Below are 15421 nucleotides of genomic sequence, written 5' to 3'. Positions count from 1 at the left end.
GCTTACAAGCTGGGGACCTGGGGCAACTACCCCCTTCTCCTGAGCCTCCGTTTTCTTACCCCAAAACAAAAGATAACCCTCCTGCTGGGGCTGGGGCACACGTGAAGACAGGAAAGACACACAGCTCTGAACACACGCCAGGCACAGAGTAAGCGCTCAGTAAACGGTGTCTGCCCTTCACACAGCCCGTTCCCAGTTCTGAGTATCGGCTCTGGTGGAAGGAGAGGCAGGGGGTGCAGCCTGGCCGGCTCAGAGAAGAGACCCCCGGGAGGCCAGGGCTCCGGTCCTGATGCTTAGTCCTGTGTGGCCTTGGGCAAAACGCCACCACGTTTAAGCCCACTTGTTGGAGATGCTGCCGGATTACATTTTTCAAAAGGGTTGAAGCAGCTTGGAAAAGCTGACACGTTCTCTACAGTGAAGGGGTCCTGCCAGGGCCCCCTCCCCCCAGCACCCCTCACTCCCTTGCTCAGGGCACTCGTAGAATAACTGGGTTTACTTAAAGAGCTTACGTGAGTGGGTACGTAATCTCTGCAGGACACTTGCTGAATGCTCACCACGCAGGGACGTCTGTGCTATCCCCACTTTACAGCGGAGGAGAATTGAGAGTCCAGGCCCAGCCACCAGCTCACAGGGGGCGGAGCTGAGGTTCGAACCTTGGCTGGAGACAGAGCTGGGGCTCAGATTCCTACACAGAAGCCTCCACATTCAAATCTGTGTTCCCAACTGTTTCATGAAGCCCCTGATGGACGGTCAGGCTGCGCCCAGCATCTGTCTATACGCAAGCAGTGCCCAGGATATGCGGGCACAAGCGGAATCCGAGCATGACGAACGGAACCTCAACTGTGCGAGAGAGGAATGCCTTGCTTTACTATAACCAGTGTCAGAACTCTTTCCCCTTCCCTTCCTGCCCTGGCTGCCACTGTGCAGACCGCCTGGCTATGCCTTTTCGGACAGGGGCCGCTGGTGACCCCCCCACAGCCCCGCCAGGCTGACCCAGGTCTATCTGGGGAGAGGGGCCTTGGGCAGCTCTGTTCTAAGGCCCTCTCTGTTCTGCCAGGGTCTTGGCGGAGGCAGCCACCAGGGGGCGCCAAAACACTGCCAAGAACCTCAGGCAAACCTTGGGTGGGCAGGGACTGGAAGGGAACCGTTGGATGATGGTTCCTGGTCCGAAGTGGAGCCAGAACTCTGGGCCTCTGGCTTACCAGGCCACAGCTCTCTCTGCTGTAACCCCATTGCCTCTGCTGGAAAGAAAATGGCTATGATGTTTTCCCTAAAAACACAGAAATGGCTCTTTTAGGCTCAGCTCTCTGGGGCCATGAGTGTAGATGTTGCAGGCTATGGGGTAGGGGGAGTTCCTCTCTCCATGGGGAAGAGACAGGAAGGGCCACAGTCCCCCGAGATGCCCCCGAGGCCCAGAAGGAGGCCCCTGGAAGACTAGGCCCCTGGGTTTCTGCCCAGCCCTGGCCTCCTAATTCTCAGCCCCCTCCCAACACCACTAGCATGCATCATGGAGAACCCAGCCCACAGCGGGGAGCAGACGGAGCCGGCAACCTCAGCACAGGGCACCTGGCACAGGGCACACTCACCGCTGGAGTTTTGGGAACTGCTGTTCGTCTCTTCAAAGTGGTTTTGTGCTTTGCTCTCTACTCTCCGACTGAAAGCGCTTTCTGCTGGTGGGGACAGGAGAGAGCGAGAGAAAACGACGGTGATTGATCAGCACTAGGTCCAAAGGCGGGGGGGGGGGGGGGGCATGCCAGAGGCGGCTCAGAGGCTGGGGTACCTGGGCTTGATGTTGGGGGGGATCAGACAATGAGGAGCTCCAGGATCCCCAACCAGAGCCCCAGCTCCTCAAGCTCACCTGAGTCACCTGATACCTTGTCAGGGCCCCAGGAGACCCTCCGGACAGTGCCCAGAGGGGGCGGAGGTCCAGGCCTAGGGGCATGTGTGGGTGACCTGTCCAGGAGCTCGCAGATGAAATCCAGCCGAGTGAGCAGACGGCAAATGGGCCTGGGTCTCCCATCTGGGCCCCTGGGCAGCCACACGTGTGCCACTAAGTAATGTGGACCTGCCCCCACTGGTCCCTCTGCCAGATTCCCCTGTCTCAGGGCCCACAATGGAGCAGGGAGGAGGGCAGACTGTCTCCTGAAGGCAGTTCTGGCAGAGCAGGTGGGCCGGACAGCTCCACATGCCCCGTGGCCCCTGGGTGGCCAGGAGCGCCTTGGAGAGAAGGTGTGCCAGGCAGAGCGGGGGCAGCCCACACCCCAGGAGGCCAAAGGCCAGGTGAGGTCCAGTCAGAGTTCACCTGGGTTAAGGACTAGCTCCTGATGATTTCTTGGGCATCTCCACTTACAGGTGGCACTTTTCTTAGTGGCTCACCTTCTCCCAGGCGCTGCCTGTAACCCCAGAGGCAGAGACAGAATCCAAGGTGGAAAATACCAATTTAGTGCCCACCTCTCCCCCACCTGCGGAAGGTACTGAAACTGAATATCTGGCTGGGAGGGGACTCGGCTTTTCCAAGCTCTTGGCACAGTGGGTGCTGGATGCTCCAGGAGACAAAGACTTCTGGGAACAAGTCACGGGGTGGAACAGCCGACCCAGCCCCTTTCTTAGGGAGAAGCAACTTGCACCAGCGTGTCGAAGGCTCGGAGAAGTTCACTGAAAAGAGGCCCATCTGGCTTTACTTAATCCAGCCTTCCCAAATGGATTTGGCCACTGAAGCCTACTTTTCTTTAAATATATTTTTATAAATTTCAGAGAGGAAGGAAGAGGGAGAAAGAGAGAAACATCAATGATGAGAGAATCACTGATCAGCTGCCTCCTGCATGCCCCCCACTGGGGATCGAGACAGCAACCTGGGCATGTGTCCTTGATTGGAATCGAACCCGGGACCCTTCAGTCCACAGGCCGACACTGTATCCACTGAGCCAAACCAGCTAAGGCGCCTATTTTTAAATTAGTGGATAGATTCCTTACTATTCCTCAAAACATGGTGGTTTCAGGAACTCACTGTGGGAAATACCACTGTCACCCGGTCCACCCCATGCCAGAAGGGCTCTCGCTCAGGCTGTGGGGGCCGCGGTTCTGGGCGATCATCGGGTCACAGGAAAGGAAGCCAGAGGCGGCTCCTACAGGTCCTGCTCAATGCCCCATTCCCTGGCCCCAACGACGTCTCCTGATGCAGCCTCCTTCCGCAGAGGCTGTCCACATCACAAGGATAACCCTCTCTTCAAAACGCACCCACAGAATGCCTGGGCCGAGAGCTCCATACCTGCCTCCTTCAAGAAGTCATCTTTCAATGGGCAAAGAAAGCCCCTCAGTTCTTTGCCTAGGGGAAAGGTGCACTCATTTACTGAGCACCTACTATGTGCCAGGCACTGATTTAGATGCCTTACACCCAGGGTCTCTCTTAATTCTCCCAATAGCTCTACGAGGTCCACACCGTCACTTCCATTTTATAGGTGAAACACACACACACACCCACAGGAGAGTGAAGCTGTCACGTTCCCGGGGCTGAACAGCTGTTAATCCCCTAAGACGGCAGAATGAGACTTCATTCTCGCACAGGCAGACGCTTCCTTTTTCACAAGCGAGTCCTTTCTGCATCTTAATCCTCGTGCGTGCAGGGGGGTGGCGACCCCTCTGCGGGGGACTTTCATGCAGCCTTGCCAATTTATTGGCAGAACTTAGGACAACTGAGGTCATGATTCGTTTCCCAGTACTCAGCTCATAATGCAAATTCTGATCAGCTCTCCCTGCCACGGGCACCTCTGGCCACAAACCAGTGGGCTGTACGGTGGGTGAGGTCCCAGGCACAGGCCCGCACCTCCGCCCAGGAAGAGCTGCCTGTTCCAACACGGTGAAGGCGGTGACCACTTCCAGCTCTGCCGTGCAGGTTCCTGCCGCAACCCGGTGTCCTCTGCTCTGCCCACCTGCTCTGCCCCCAACCCCAAATCTCCCAGGTCACATAAAGGCAGCTAGAAGCAAGTCCCAGAGCTTCCGGATGATTCTTTGGGGACACTGAGGTCCAAGAGCTGCCCCTTCCAGGCAGCTCCCTGCAGGAACTACAGACGTAGAAACTCCCAGCCATAAGGTCAAGAATAAAAAGCAAACATTTGAAACTTGTGATCCCATTAGTTAGCTGAGCCAACATCTACCAGCGACGAGCCCATGAGGACCAGCCTATTTCTAGAAAAATACAACAGCTATCGGCTTTTCTCAACACGGTACCTGAAAATCCATGATGTTCAAGGTTGATTGCGTACTTACTCTCCTTCCGGGACACCTAAACTTCATAAGCCTATCTTCAAACATTTCTGACGAACACATCCTTGCCCCACAGTAGCCCACGAACCAAAGAATAATGGCAAACACAGCTCGTCAATCGCCAGTCCAACCTACTGGGTCACTGAACTCAGTCTGATCACTTGTATGCTTAATGGATGGCTGTGGGCCTCTTGACAGCAACTGAAAGGTCCCTGATCCCAGAAGGACCACATCATCACTCCACCCTACATCACTCTACCCTCTGCCCACAGGCAGGCGGCCCAAGGCTCGTTCCATCTGGGCATGAGTCAGGGTTCCTGATAACTGGCGCTCAGCACACATGCGTCTTATCCGTTTTCCTGGGAGAAATACTGCTGTTCACCCTTCTGGGGTCGGAGCCCCTCTCCGCCTGGACCGGAAAACACTGGAGCTGGCATCCATTGGTCTCCTGCTGGGCCACGGCCCAGGGAGCGATCTCACGAGTAGCGGGAGGCCAAGAGCACAGAGCTCCCGGCCAGCCACTCTGCTTCGAGGAGAACAGCTCTTCGTAGAAATGAGTTCTTAGGCTGGGTTTTCGGAAAGATGGGGGATGCAAACGCATGCCGAGGGGTTTCCAGGCAGGGGACATGAATGGATGAACTGGGCTGCATGTCAGACAGACAACAGTGCGATCACAATGAGAAATGGCACCCGCCACATGGCTCTTGTGTTGGGTAGGCAGGAGGGAGTGGTGGGGACTGTGGAAAACTGGAGAGCACATGCTCTATGAATACAGGAGGCAGCTGTGCACTGCAGGAAAGTGGGTCCGGAACGGCCGGAGCTGACCTGTCCATGTCAGCTGGAGATCAAGTTTCACATAAAACCTCCTAGCGTCCAAATGTTGGCAAGGAATTTAAAGCAGTTTTTAAAAACACCTTGGGCCATGACGTGGGGGGAAATATTCTCTTGTTTAAAAAGAGAAAACTTTGCAAACTCTCTTGTGCAACCCTCTGATTTAGGATAAGAAGACTTAGACTCAGAGAGGTTAGTGAGGCGGCTCGCCAAGGTCTCAGGGCCCGTCGGAGGCAGAGCCAGGACCCAGATTCGTCCCACAGAACTAGGGGACCCCCACTGTTGCTCTTGCAAGGGAACAATGACCCCGGGCACAGCTACGGCAGGTGGGGGGAGGGGCGATGGAGGGAGTGTGGGGTGACATAGGCGGTTGGTACCTGAGGTTGCCTTGTTGGCTGGAGATCCTGAATTTGGAGTGCGGAACGTCTGGGTTTGGGTGGCTGGAGGGGTGCGGTGTAAGAGGGTGGAGCATCGGACCACGGAGGCCGAAGCTTTTTTCCCCGACTGGTTCGCCTGGGTCTTCGCGGCCACGAAGCGTGGAGACGGGGAGACCTCTGGATGTGAACACTCAGAGCCCGTGTCTGGATCGTCCGGCGGCTCCCACCCGGGGGCGGTACCTGAGAGGGTCACGCTCTCAGTCCCCAGGAGCCCCTGGAGCTGGCGGAGTAAGTGGCCTCTCGAGCCACCGCCCCCACCTCCACCCCCCATGCTCGAGGGTAGACACCTCTTCTCAGTCCACAGAAAGCAAAGACTCTCGCTCCTACCTGAAGCCTGAGAAAAACCTGGGAGTCTAGAACCTTCCCCAGCTTCTCCTCGAGGCAAGCCTATCTCACACGTTACCCTCCAATGGCCCCAGGGCATAGGCAGAGAGGGATGCAGGGGCTCAGAGAGGGATAGGCACCACCCCGGGGTCACAGAGCAGTTTGGGATGGAGCCACGATGCATTTCCCAGGCTCCTAGCTCATTTCATTCCATAGTTTACACTATGTGTTGACCTTCTCACGTGAAATGCTGTCCAGCTGGAATTCCTACCTGGGCTTTCACAGAGAAAGGAAGAGCTTTAGACAGGCTGGCTGATTGCTCTTGTAAGAAACATAGGAGATATTTACACATAAAAGAGAGATTTAAAAATAAGAGAACACAGGGATCTCTTCTTCCTGTGAAGCTGAAAGTTTAAGTGGAGCAAAACATTCAGAGAATATATGGATTTGAAAAAAGTAACCATGCCACTAAGAGGGAGAAGAGACCGGGGCCCAGGGGTGGGGGCAGGGGAACTCCCTGAAGGAGGGGGGAGTGGAAATGAATTTGCGGCAAGTGGGCCTCGTGGGACCAAAGGCTGGAGGTGGAAGTGAGTGGGCGACGGGATCCACAGGGTCTAATCTGTGAAATCCTTGTGGGTGTTAGTCTGAGGAAGAGAACTGGAGATCTCACACTTTTGGCCACGATGGAGCCGCTGGTGTAGGACTAGCCCTCCTCCAGACTCAAGGTAAAGCTAGGCAAAACACGTGAAACCACCGTTTCAGACCGTGAACAGAAGGAGGTGCAGGGCCTCCTGTGAATCATGAAAGAAGACCTCCCATGAGCCCCGTGACCACTCCTGCTCTCTGCCTGGGGAGACCTGGACCAGAACACAGAGGTGAAGCCCAAAGAAAGCACCTCAGTCACCCTGAACTGAGGAGTCAGTGGTCAGAGTTCAGGGCTTCCAAGGTGGCTGGACTGTGAAGGGCAGGATAACAAAGAAGGGAGAAAAGAGAGCTCCTGAACCGTGCAGAGGGACCCCTGCAAAGCCTGGCAGCCAACAGACTGCGGGGCTACGCGTGAGTGAGGAGTCAGGGGTGTGCAAGGTTAGAGGATGTGTGAGTCCCCCTTTGCCAGAGAGGAGACCTTGCTGAATACCTAGGCATTCAGCTGAAACCCAGAAGAGCCAGGCCTTAGAAGGATTACGCTGACCCTAGCACAAGGACTACCGTATTCCCCTTATCCAGGAGTGATACATACCCAGACCTCCAATGAATGCCTGAAACCACAGATAGTACTAAATCCTAGAGGTACCATTTTTTTTTGCTAGGCATACATATTGTGACACATTTTAATTTTTAAATTAGGCATACTAAGAGATTAACAACAAGGACTAATAATAAAATAGGACAATTATAACAACAGGCTGTAATAGAAGTTATGTACATGGTGTTGGGGCCTTTATTAACATAAGGCTTATTTGGAACACAAGCACTGTGTGCTGTGACAACCGATCTGATAACTGCGACCGCTACTAAGTAGGGGTGGGTAGTTATGTAGCCTGGATAAGGCAGACAAAGGGATCACTCGTGTTCTAAGAGGGATGGAGCAGGATGGCATGAGATTTCATCCTGTTACTCAGAACAGTGTGCAACTTAAAATGTATAAATTGTTTATTTCTGGAATTTTCCATTTAATATTTTTACACCAGAGTTGACTAAAACCATGGAAAGTGAAACCGAGGATAAGGAGAGGCTACTGTACTCCACACCCCACCCCAACACAGCTTAAAATCGAGCCTTTGAATTATCAAGCTAATCTTATTAACTGCCGACTAGAACAAAATTCGACATTTTTCAAAGGAAGATAGCAAAGTCCAGACACTCAACAACACTGCATCCACAACAGGCAGCATAGGATAAAAAAAGGATGCCATCAGGTGGAGCAGGAAAACGAGAATAATATTCAACAGGAAGAAAACACAAAATAGTCAACAGAAACACACAAAAATGATAGCAACAATAGAATCTGCAGACAAGGACCTTAACACAGCTATTATAAATATGCTCCAAGATTTAAAGGATAACATGAACATAATGAAGAAAGAAATGATGTCAAACAGAACCAAGCGGAAATTACAAGGATAAAAAAATATGATAGCTGAGATGAAAAATTCACTTAATGGATATTTCCAATGAAACAAAGTAAGACACTGTAGAAGAAAAGATCAGCAAACCTGAGAACAGGGCACTTGAAACAATCCAAATAGAAACACAGGGAAAACAAGGCTGAAACACTGAACACAGCTTCAGTTGATCTGTAAACATCGTAAAAAAAATGTAACATACATGTCAATAGTCTCAACAGGAGGCAAAAGAGAAATTGGGGAAGAAAAATATTTATGGAAATACTGACTGAAAATTTTCCTTGATGAAAAATATAAACCCGCTGATCCAAAAAGCTCAATAAACCCCAAAGAAGATGAAGCCAAAGAATACTATATATCCATAATCAAATTACTAAAGCCAGTATTATAGAGAAGTATTTAAAATAATCCACAGAAAAAAGATACATCAAGTATAGAATAACAACCAGAATGACCTTTGGCTTCTCATAAGACACAACATAAGCAAAGAAGATAAAATAATGACATTCTTAAAGTGCTAAAATAAATTTCTCAACCCAGAATTTCATACCCAGAGAAGATGTCCTTCAAAGGGTGAAACAAAAACATCTTCAGTTAAGAAAATCTTTCACCAACAGACCTACAATGTAAGAAATGTTCAAGGAAGTTCTTCAGGGAATAAAGGAAAAGGATAATAGAGGAAATTCAGATTTACATAAAGAAAAGTACAGAAAATGGTAAATATGTAATAAATATAAAAGGCATTTTCTCTCATTTCTTAATTACTTTAACACAGGATTGACTGTTTAAAGCAAAAAATAATTGTTGGTTTTATAACTTATTTAGACTATGTATGATATATATGTTAACACTTATACGTATGATGTAAGAATAGCACAAAGGATAGGAGAGTAGTAAATGGAAGTATACTGTGATAAGGTTCTCACATAACATATAATATGTTATGATATAAAGTCATGGTAGATTATAACACATTAAAGATATATATTATAAACCACAAAGTAACCACTAAAGGAAAAGTAGTATAGGTGGAAAGCTAACAGAGGAAATTTTTAAAATTCTTGATTAATATTAAAGAAGGCAGGACAACAAAATGAATAAGAAGAAGAAATGAAACAAACAGAAATACAACAAGATAAAAAACTTAAATCTAACCATATCAAAATAATATATCAAATGTAAATGGATTAAACACTTAATTTAAAGGCAGGGACTGTCAAGCTGCATAAAGGAGTGAGAACCAACTACTAGTATATGTATGCACTTAAAACACACATAAGTAAAAAGCAAAGGATGAAAAGAGATATACCATGCAAACACTAATCCTAAGAAGGCTGTAGTGGCTATAGTAATATCAAATAAAGTAGATTTCAGACAATGGGTATTACCAGATATAAAGAAGGGCATTGAACAATTTTAAAAGGGTCAATTCATCATGACATAATGATCCTAAGTGTGTGCACTTAAAAACAAATTTCAAAATATATGCATCAAAACCTGACAGAACTAAAGGGAGAAACAACATATTTAGAATTAAAGTTGTAGATTTCAACTCTCCTCTCTCGGTATTTGGCAGAACAAGCATATGTTTTTGAAAACCCTGGAAAGGTGTAGAGATTTAAACAATATTATCAGTCACTGTAACCTAAATGACACGCCATGCAGGAAATACTCTTTCCAACTCTTTCTGTAAGGCCAGTATTACTCTGATACCCAAATTAGAGAAGAATATTACATGAAAAGAAAAGTACACTGCTGGTTGGAATGTAACATGGCATAATCGCTTTGAAAAACAATTTGGCTGTTTTTTAAAAGATAAACATACACCTGCTACTAGTATATGATCCAGCCATTCCACTCCCAGATATTTACCCAAGAGAAATGAAAGCATTTGTCCATACAAAGATGTGTACAGAAATGTTCACAGCAGCTTTATTTGTATTAGCTCTAAACTGGAACAATCCATGTGACCATCCATAACTAAATAAAAAAAATTGTGGTATCTATACAGTAGGTCCTCAAATAATGTAACTTTGTTCAATGCCATTTCATTATAACATTGATGATATGCTATAGGAACGTAACTCTTGTGTCCATTAGCCCATGGTAAAACTGGCTTTGTTATACATCATTTCACTTAAAATTACAGAACCTATGGACGACTTAAAGTGAGAACTTACTGTATCTAGACAATAGAATACTACTGCCCGTCAATGAAAAGGAATGAAGTACGGATACATGCAAACACGAAGAATCTTAAAACAAGGTGAATGAAAGAAGCCAGACACCCCCATACACACAATAAGAGTACGATTCCATATATGCAATATTCTAGAAAAAGCAAAGCAATCTATATTGATAGGAAGCGGATCAGTGCTTGCCTGTGAATGGGGAAGTGGTGACCAAGGAATTCTAGAAGGGCACAAGGAAACTTTTGGGAGTGACAGATATGTTCATAATGCCTTTCCAAGGTTCAAAGCCAAACTCCACCCCTTGTTAACTCCATGACTGTATTTAACTTATTCCAGAAATCTGGGAGAACAGAAGCAGCACTGAAGGCGCGCTCCAAAGGCTGACACCGTGGTTGCAGGCCGGCCTTGCAACTAACATCTAAGTGCATTCTGGGTGGCATCCTCTCCAAGAACCAGGCAGCAGGACAGATGTCCACATACAGCTGCCAGTCTGGCCCATGGAAAGAGGGGTCCTCAGAGGGTCCAGGCCATGGAGTTCAAGCCCAGCCACAGCGCTGATGACTCAGCACCAGCACCACTAGTCAAATGATGGGTCATGCCTACCAAGCGGAAACTTGGTATCCTCCCCCTCCAGCCAGGCCAGAACATGTGGTGGGAAATGGGTGGCCCATACATCCCCAGCCTCACTGGCAGGATGGGTTCCTCTCGTTGGGCCACCTGGTCTACCTGCCTGAGGGTTTGGAGATGCCTAGAATTCAGACCCCTGGGCTGGAAAGACCTCAAGAGCTCCCACAAAGGGAAACCTGAGCCCAGAGAAGGGAAGTGACAGGCACAGGTCAGAGGCTGAGTAGGACAAGAATCCTAGCCCAGTTATGGATCTCAGGATGGGAGCTCTCGCCCATGGGAGACCCTCCACCTCTGCTGCTCTGCCCATTTAGAGATTATGGAGTGGGATCCACTTAGCTCTGTCCTAAGAAACAAAAGCAGGGGGTACTCCTACATCCACTCCTAAACATCCCGCCCTGCGAAGTTGGTTAAGCCTCGCCTCCATCTGGATTTTGGTTGAGGACTGAAGGCCTCCAGCTCATATGCTAGGGATGGAAGGGTGAGGGAGCCCGCTCCGACATCCAGAAGTGGCACTGGGGAATCGGCAGCATCAGAACGGAAGGCTGCTATGTCCCTGTGGGAAGGGCCCTGAGAACCATTTCCCTTCTGGAAGGAAAGACTGGAGGCCAGGCATCGGACAGGGCCTGCCCCGGGTCACATGCAAGCCTATGAATCCACGGGGATTAACACTCAGGGATCTGAGTCCTGGCTTAGCACTCGGGCTTCGCACCCTTCCCACCACCAAGGACAAAGAGGAGCTGTCCCGTCTAGTTGGCCATCCCTTGCCTGGGGTAGGTTCTGCATGGGTTCAGACTGGGGCTGCACCACGTGGTGCTGGCTTTGGGGCTGGGGATTCAGGAACATGATTAGGAGGAGCTTAGAGGAGGTGGGGACAGGGCCACTGAAGGACTTGGATGAATGGTGCCCACCCTCTGAATCCACTGTTGGAAGACTCGGGCTTTCCTGGCTTAAAGGTGGGGCTTTCCCAGCTATTCGAGTAAGGTGGCCCCAGATCACACCTGGACACCTAGAGACTGGCCCAGACCAAGTTCACCTTTAGTTTCGCCCTCCCCTAGTAACACCCCAAAGCCTGGGACTACAGCTTGGCCCACCCCTCCCCCAACAACAAAAGGTACTCACTGATGGGGGCGTGTAAGGCCACGTGCTCCTGGTAGGGTGTGTAGTACTTGTACTGCTTCCCGCAGAATTCACAGGTGTAATTGCCGGTTTCTGTCCAAGGAGGAGATAAAAGTGTGGGAACAGGTGCCTGGCTCCCATCCAGCAGCAGCAGCAGCTCCCTCCCCCCCAAACTCCTCCTCTTTCGGGGACAACAAACTAGAATTGGGAGCCCAATTGAGTCGACTACTATCTAAACTCAAATCCCAGCTCTGCCATTTGGAGCTGTGTGACCTTGGGCAAATCTCTTAACCTCTCTGTGCCTCAGTTTTCCTATCTGTAAAACGGGGGTAATAATAGGACCACCTTATAGGATTGCTGTGAGGATTAAATTTCTATGTCAAGTGCTTAGAACAGTACCTGGCACACGCTGTTCTCCCTCATCGCTCCACCCTCAGGGCCCGGTGCTCTGGAAAAGTGTGGTGACCCAAACTGACCTCCGGTGCCCATCTCTCTACCAGCCCCTCTGCAATGGCCACGCTGGGGTCCCCTCATCTCCAAGACCTTTCCCTGCCCCCAAGCTCCCCATGCCCCCCCAGCAGAAGAGGTCACTTCTTCCTCTCAGGTCCCACCAGACTTTATTTTTACCTCTCTTTTGGGTCTGCCTAACTTCTTTCTTCTTAAAAATTTCTGATGTAATATTGTTCACTGGGGGAAAATTATAAAATATTGATAAATACAAATTTTTTTTTAAAAAAGAATAAGAGAAATTTCAATCATCTGTAATCCCCAAAACAAAGAGTAGCAGCTACCCCTAGGGTAGAACGTGCACCTTTCAACTTGCCCCAGACCCCGCCCCTCACTCCCCTTACACTGACATCATCTGTCTGGCTGCTGCAGGCCTTGAATGGGCGGCCCCGATCTATATCCTCTCTGTAACCTGGTGCATTCGATCGACAATACTTTGTGGACATCTTGCTCAATCAATAAACTTCGATCTCTACTGCACTTATTGGCTGCATGGTTCCACTGGACTTTAGAATTTGCTGCGTTGGCCTCCTACATCAGGGGACATTTAGCATGTCTCCCAAAATTTCCCCTTATATATAAAAATAATGCTATGATCCACATACTTGTAGAAATTTTTGCACATGTGCTCATTATTTTTGCACATCATGGCAAAATAAAGATTATTGAGCATAATCTTTGCACATTACTTCCACAGGATAAATGAAGGGTATGCATTTTTGAGGCTTTTGATAACCAAAGCACCAACTACCTATCAAAAGATTGGGCCAATTTGTATCTCAATTAGAAAGATGGGAAAATGACTATTTCCATACATGGTAGCAAACATTAGATATTATTGTCTTAAATTTTGACTGATAGGGGAAACTATAATGCAGTGCTGATTTTATTTTCCACCTCTTTGAGTTGCAAGGAAATTTACTATTTTTCATGTTTAATTGCAGTTTTTCGTTCATGACTTTTCTGTGTTTACCACCAATGTTTCTATAGGTATACTTACCTTTTTTAAATCGCTAAGACTCCGTAGATTAGAATACCAACGTTTTGTTCTTTATATTAGTTACAAGTATTTTTGCTCAAATCGGCTTCTTATTCTGTTTGTGGAATTTCTGTCTCAATACAGAAACTTTAAAGTTTGTAGTTAAATAACTTTTGTGACTGGTTCCTGAACACTGGAAAAGATCTATTTGCTCTTTGCAGGATTCAAAGTTGTTAGGTCACCTGTATCCCTATGTTCTTATTTGTCTACCTGCTCTGCCAAAGACTCCCTGTAATAAATCCTCCCACTTTGTGGTGTTTCTACATTTATTTTGTGTATTTAGATATAATGCCGTTTGATGCACAAAGGCTCAGGGATCCAAACCTTCACTGCGAACTGTGCCCTTTGTTAAGATTTCCCTGTTTTGTAGAGCAGTCCTTCTCAAAGGTCCCTGGGCCAGCAGCAGCAGCACCACCTGGGAATCTGCTGCAAATTCTCAGGACTTAACCAAGACAGACTGAAAGAAAAATTCTAGGCATGGGATCCAGCAACCTGTGTTTTAACAGACCCCTTAGAAAATTCTAATGCTCGGGAACGTTTAAGAACCACAGTTTTATTAGTTTGCCTGGCATTAATGTTACTAATTCTTGGTAGTTACTTTGTTGGATTCTCCTTTCTACATGTTTACGTGTGCCTAGAGACATTTCCCTGTGCTTTCATTCATTAAACAGATACTGTGCTAAATGCCGGCACAAAAATGTTGAGCAAAAAGTCATGGTTCCTGCCTTCAAGGAGCTTACAGTCTGGAAAAGGAGACAGAAAAGTCAAATGATCACACAAATTTAAAACTGCAACCATGGCGGTGGGTGCTCTTAAAGGAGACATTCAGTGCTATGAAAATTCTAATCAGGAAATCAATTTAGCTAAAGAAGCAGCAAAGAGTTTCCTGAGAAAGAGAAAAGATAATGAATTAACTAGGCATGTCTCTAATAAGGCATTAATAATTGGATTATTTTAAATTAACCTGAGAACCTTTGTCTTTTAATAAAGGAGATCATGCCATTTGCTTTGATGGCTATATGTGACTTGGTTTCACTTGTTTTATGATTATCTTTTTTCCTTTGCTCCACCCTTCTGGGTTGTTTAATTTCATCAAACAAAATTTCAGTTGTTTGATGCATGGACTCTTTTCTTTGCCTTTCCATTATTCTCCAGTATTCAATTACTTTCCAACATTCTCCATTGTTTTAGTCAGTGTATAATATATATTTCTCTAAATGTTATAATCAAGCAGGAAATGATATTTTCATATCTATTACCATTGAAAAGGGAGTTTAACTCAGTGCTCCTCAAACTTGAACATGTATAAGAATCATCTAGAGAGACTGTTGTGGGTCCCACCCGGAGGTTCTGATTCCATAGGCCTGGCGTGGGACCTACGAATTTCTGTTTGTAGTAAGCTTCCAGGAGATGCTGCTGCTTGGAGGGACCGCACTATGAGTAGGACTGGTTTAACCCACCTTTACTGGATCCCTCACTATTCCTGCCTTCTTGTGTTTTTAAAGTCATTTTTAATATTTTAGAATAATCGTTGTCTTTTGCCTTAATTTTTACAATCAGAATTGCAACATTACATATATTTTAAGTTCATTTCAGAGAGGAAGGGAGAGGGAGAGAGAGATCGAAACATCAATGATGAGAGAGAATCATTGATTGGTTGCCTCCTGCACACCCCACACTGGGGATCGAGCCTGCAACCCGGGCATGTGCCTTGACCGGGAATTGAACCATAACCTCCTGGTTCATAGGTTGACACTCAACCACTGAGCAACACAGCCAGGCGCAACATTTTAAACTTATTTCTAGTTTATCTGGCTTTAGTATTCAATACTGTGAATTATTTCCTCATAGTGGAGCCCTTAAGTGTGCTCTACTCAGAGTATAATTTCAAGTAATTTCTTAAAGATGGGTACATAGAAGATATAGTATGTTTTTGAGATCTGGCTTTTTCCTTTACACATA

At 47.5% G+C, this 15421-nt stretch overlaps 1 protein-coding gene across 9 annotated transcripts in view; it reads right to left on the bottom strand.

Annotated features, from left to right (window-relative positions):
• ZNF618 (zinc finger protein 618) overlaps positions 1-15421 on the bottom strand; it is a 148550-nt gene that overhangs the window by 12911 nt on the left and 120218 nt on the right. For 2 of the 9 annotated variants that reach the window (XM_070430746.1, XM_070430749.1), the window contains exons 9-12: positions 12541-12600; positions 11917-12006; positions 5472-5711; positions 1587-1670 (exon numbers count right to left, since the gene is read on the bottom strand). In XM_070430746.1, coding sequence (XP_070286847.1) covers positions 1587-1670; positions 5472-5711; positions 11917-12006; positions 12541-12600 — 474 coding nt within the window. The remainder of the gene's footprint in view (positions 1-1586; positions 1671-5471; positions 5712-11916; positions 12007-12540; positions 12601-15421) is intronic. The other 7 variants (XM_070430754.1, XM_070430755.1, XM_070430750.1 and 4 more) reach the window with 5 other exon arrangements.

The sequence above is a fragment of the Myotis yumanensis genome, unplaced genomic scaffold (genome assembly GCF_028538775.1).
Source record: "Myotis yumanensis isolate MYYU_CA2020_CCGP unplaced genomic scaffold, mMyoYum1.0.hap1 SCAF_12, whole genome shotgun sequence".
Taxonomy (NCBI): Eukaryota; Metazoa; Chordata; class Mammalia; order Chiroptera; family Vespertilionidae; genus Myotis; species Myotis yumanensis.
This window is presented reverse-complemented; position numbering and strand designations above follow the sequence as displayed.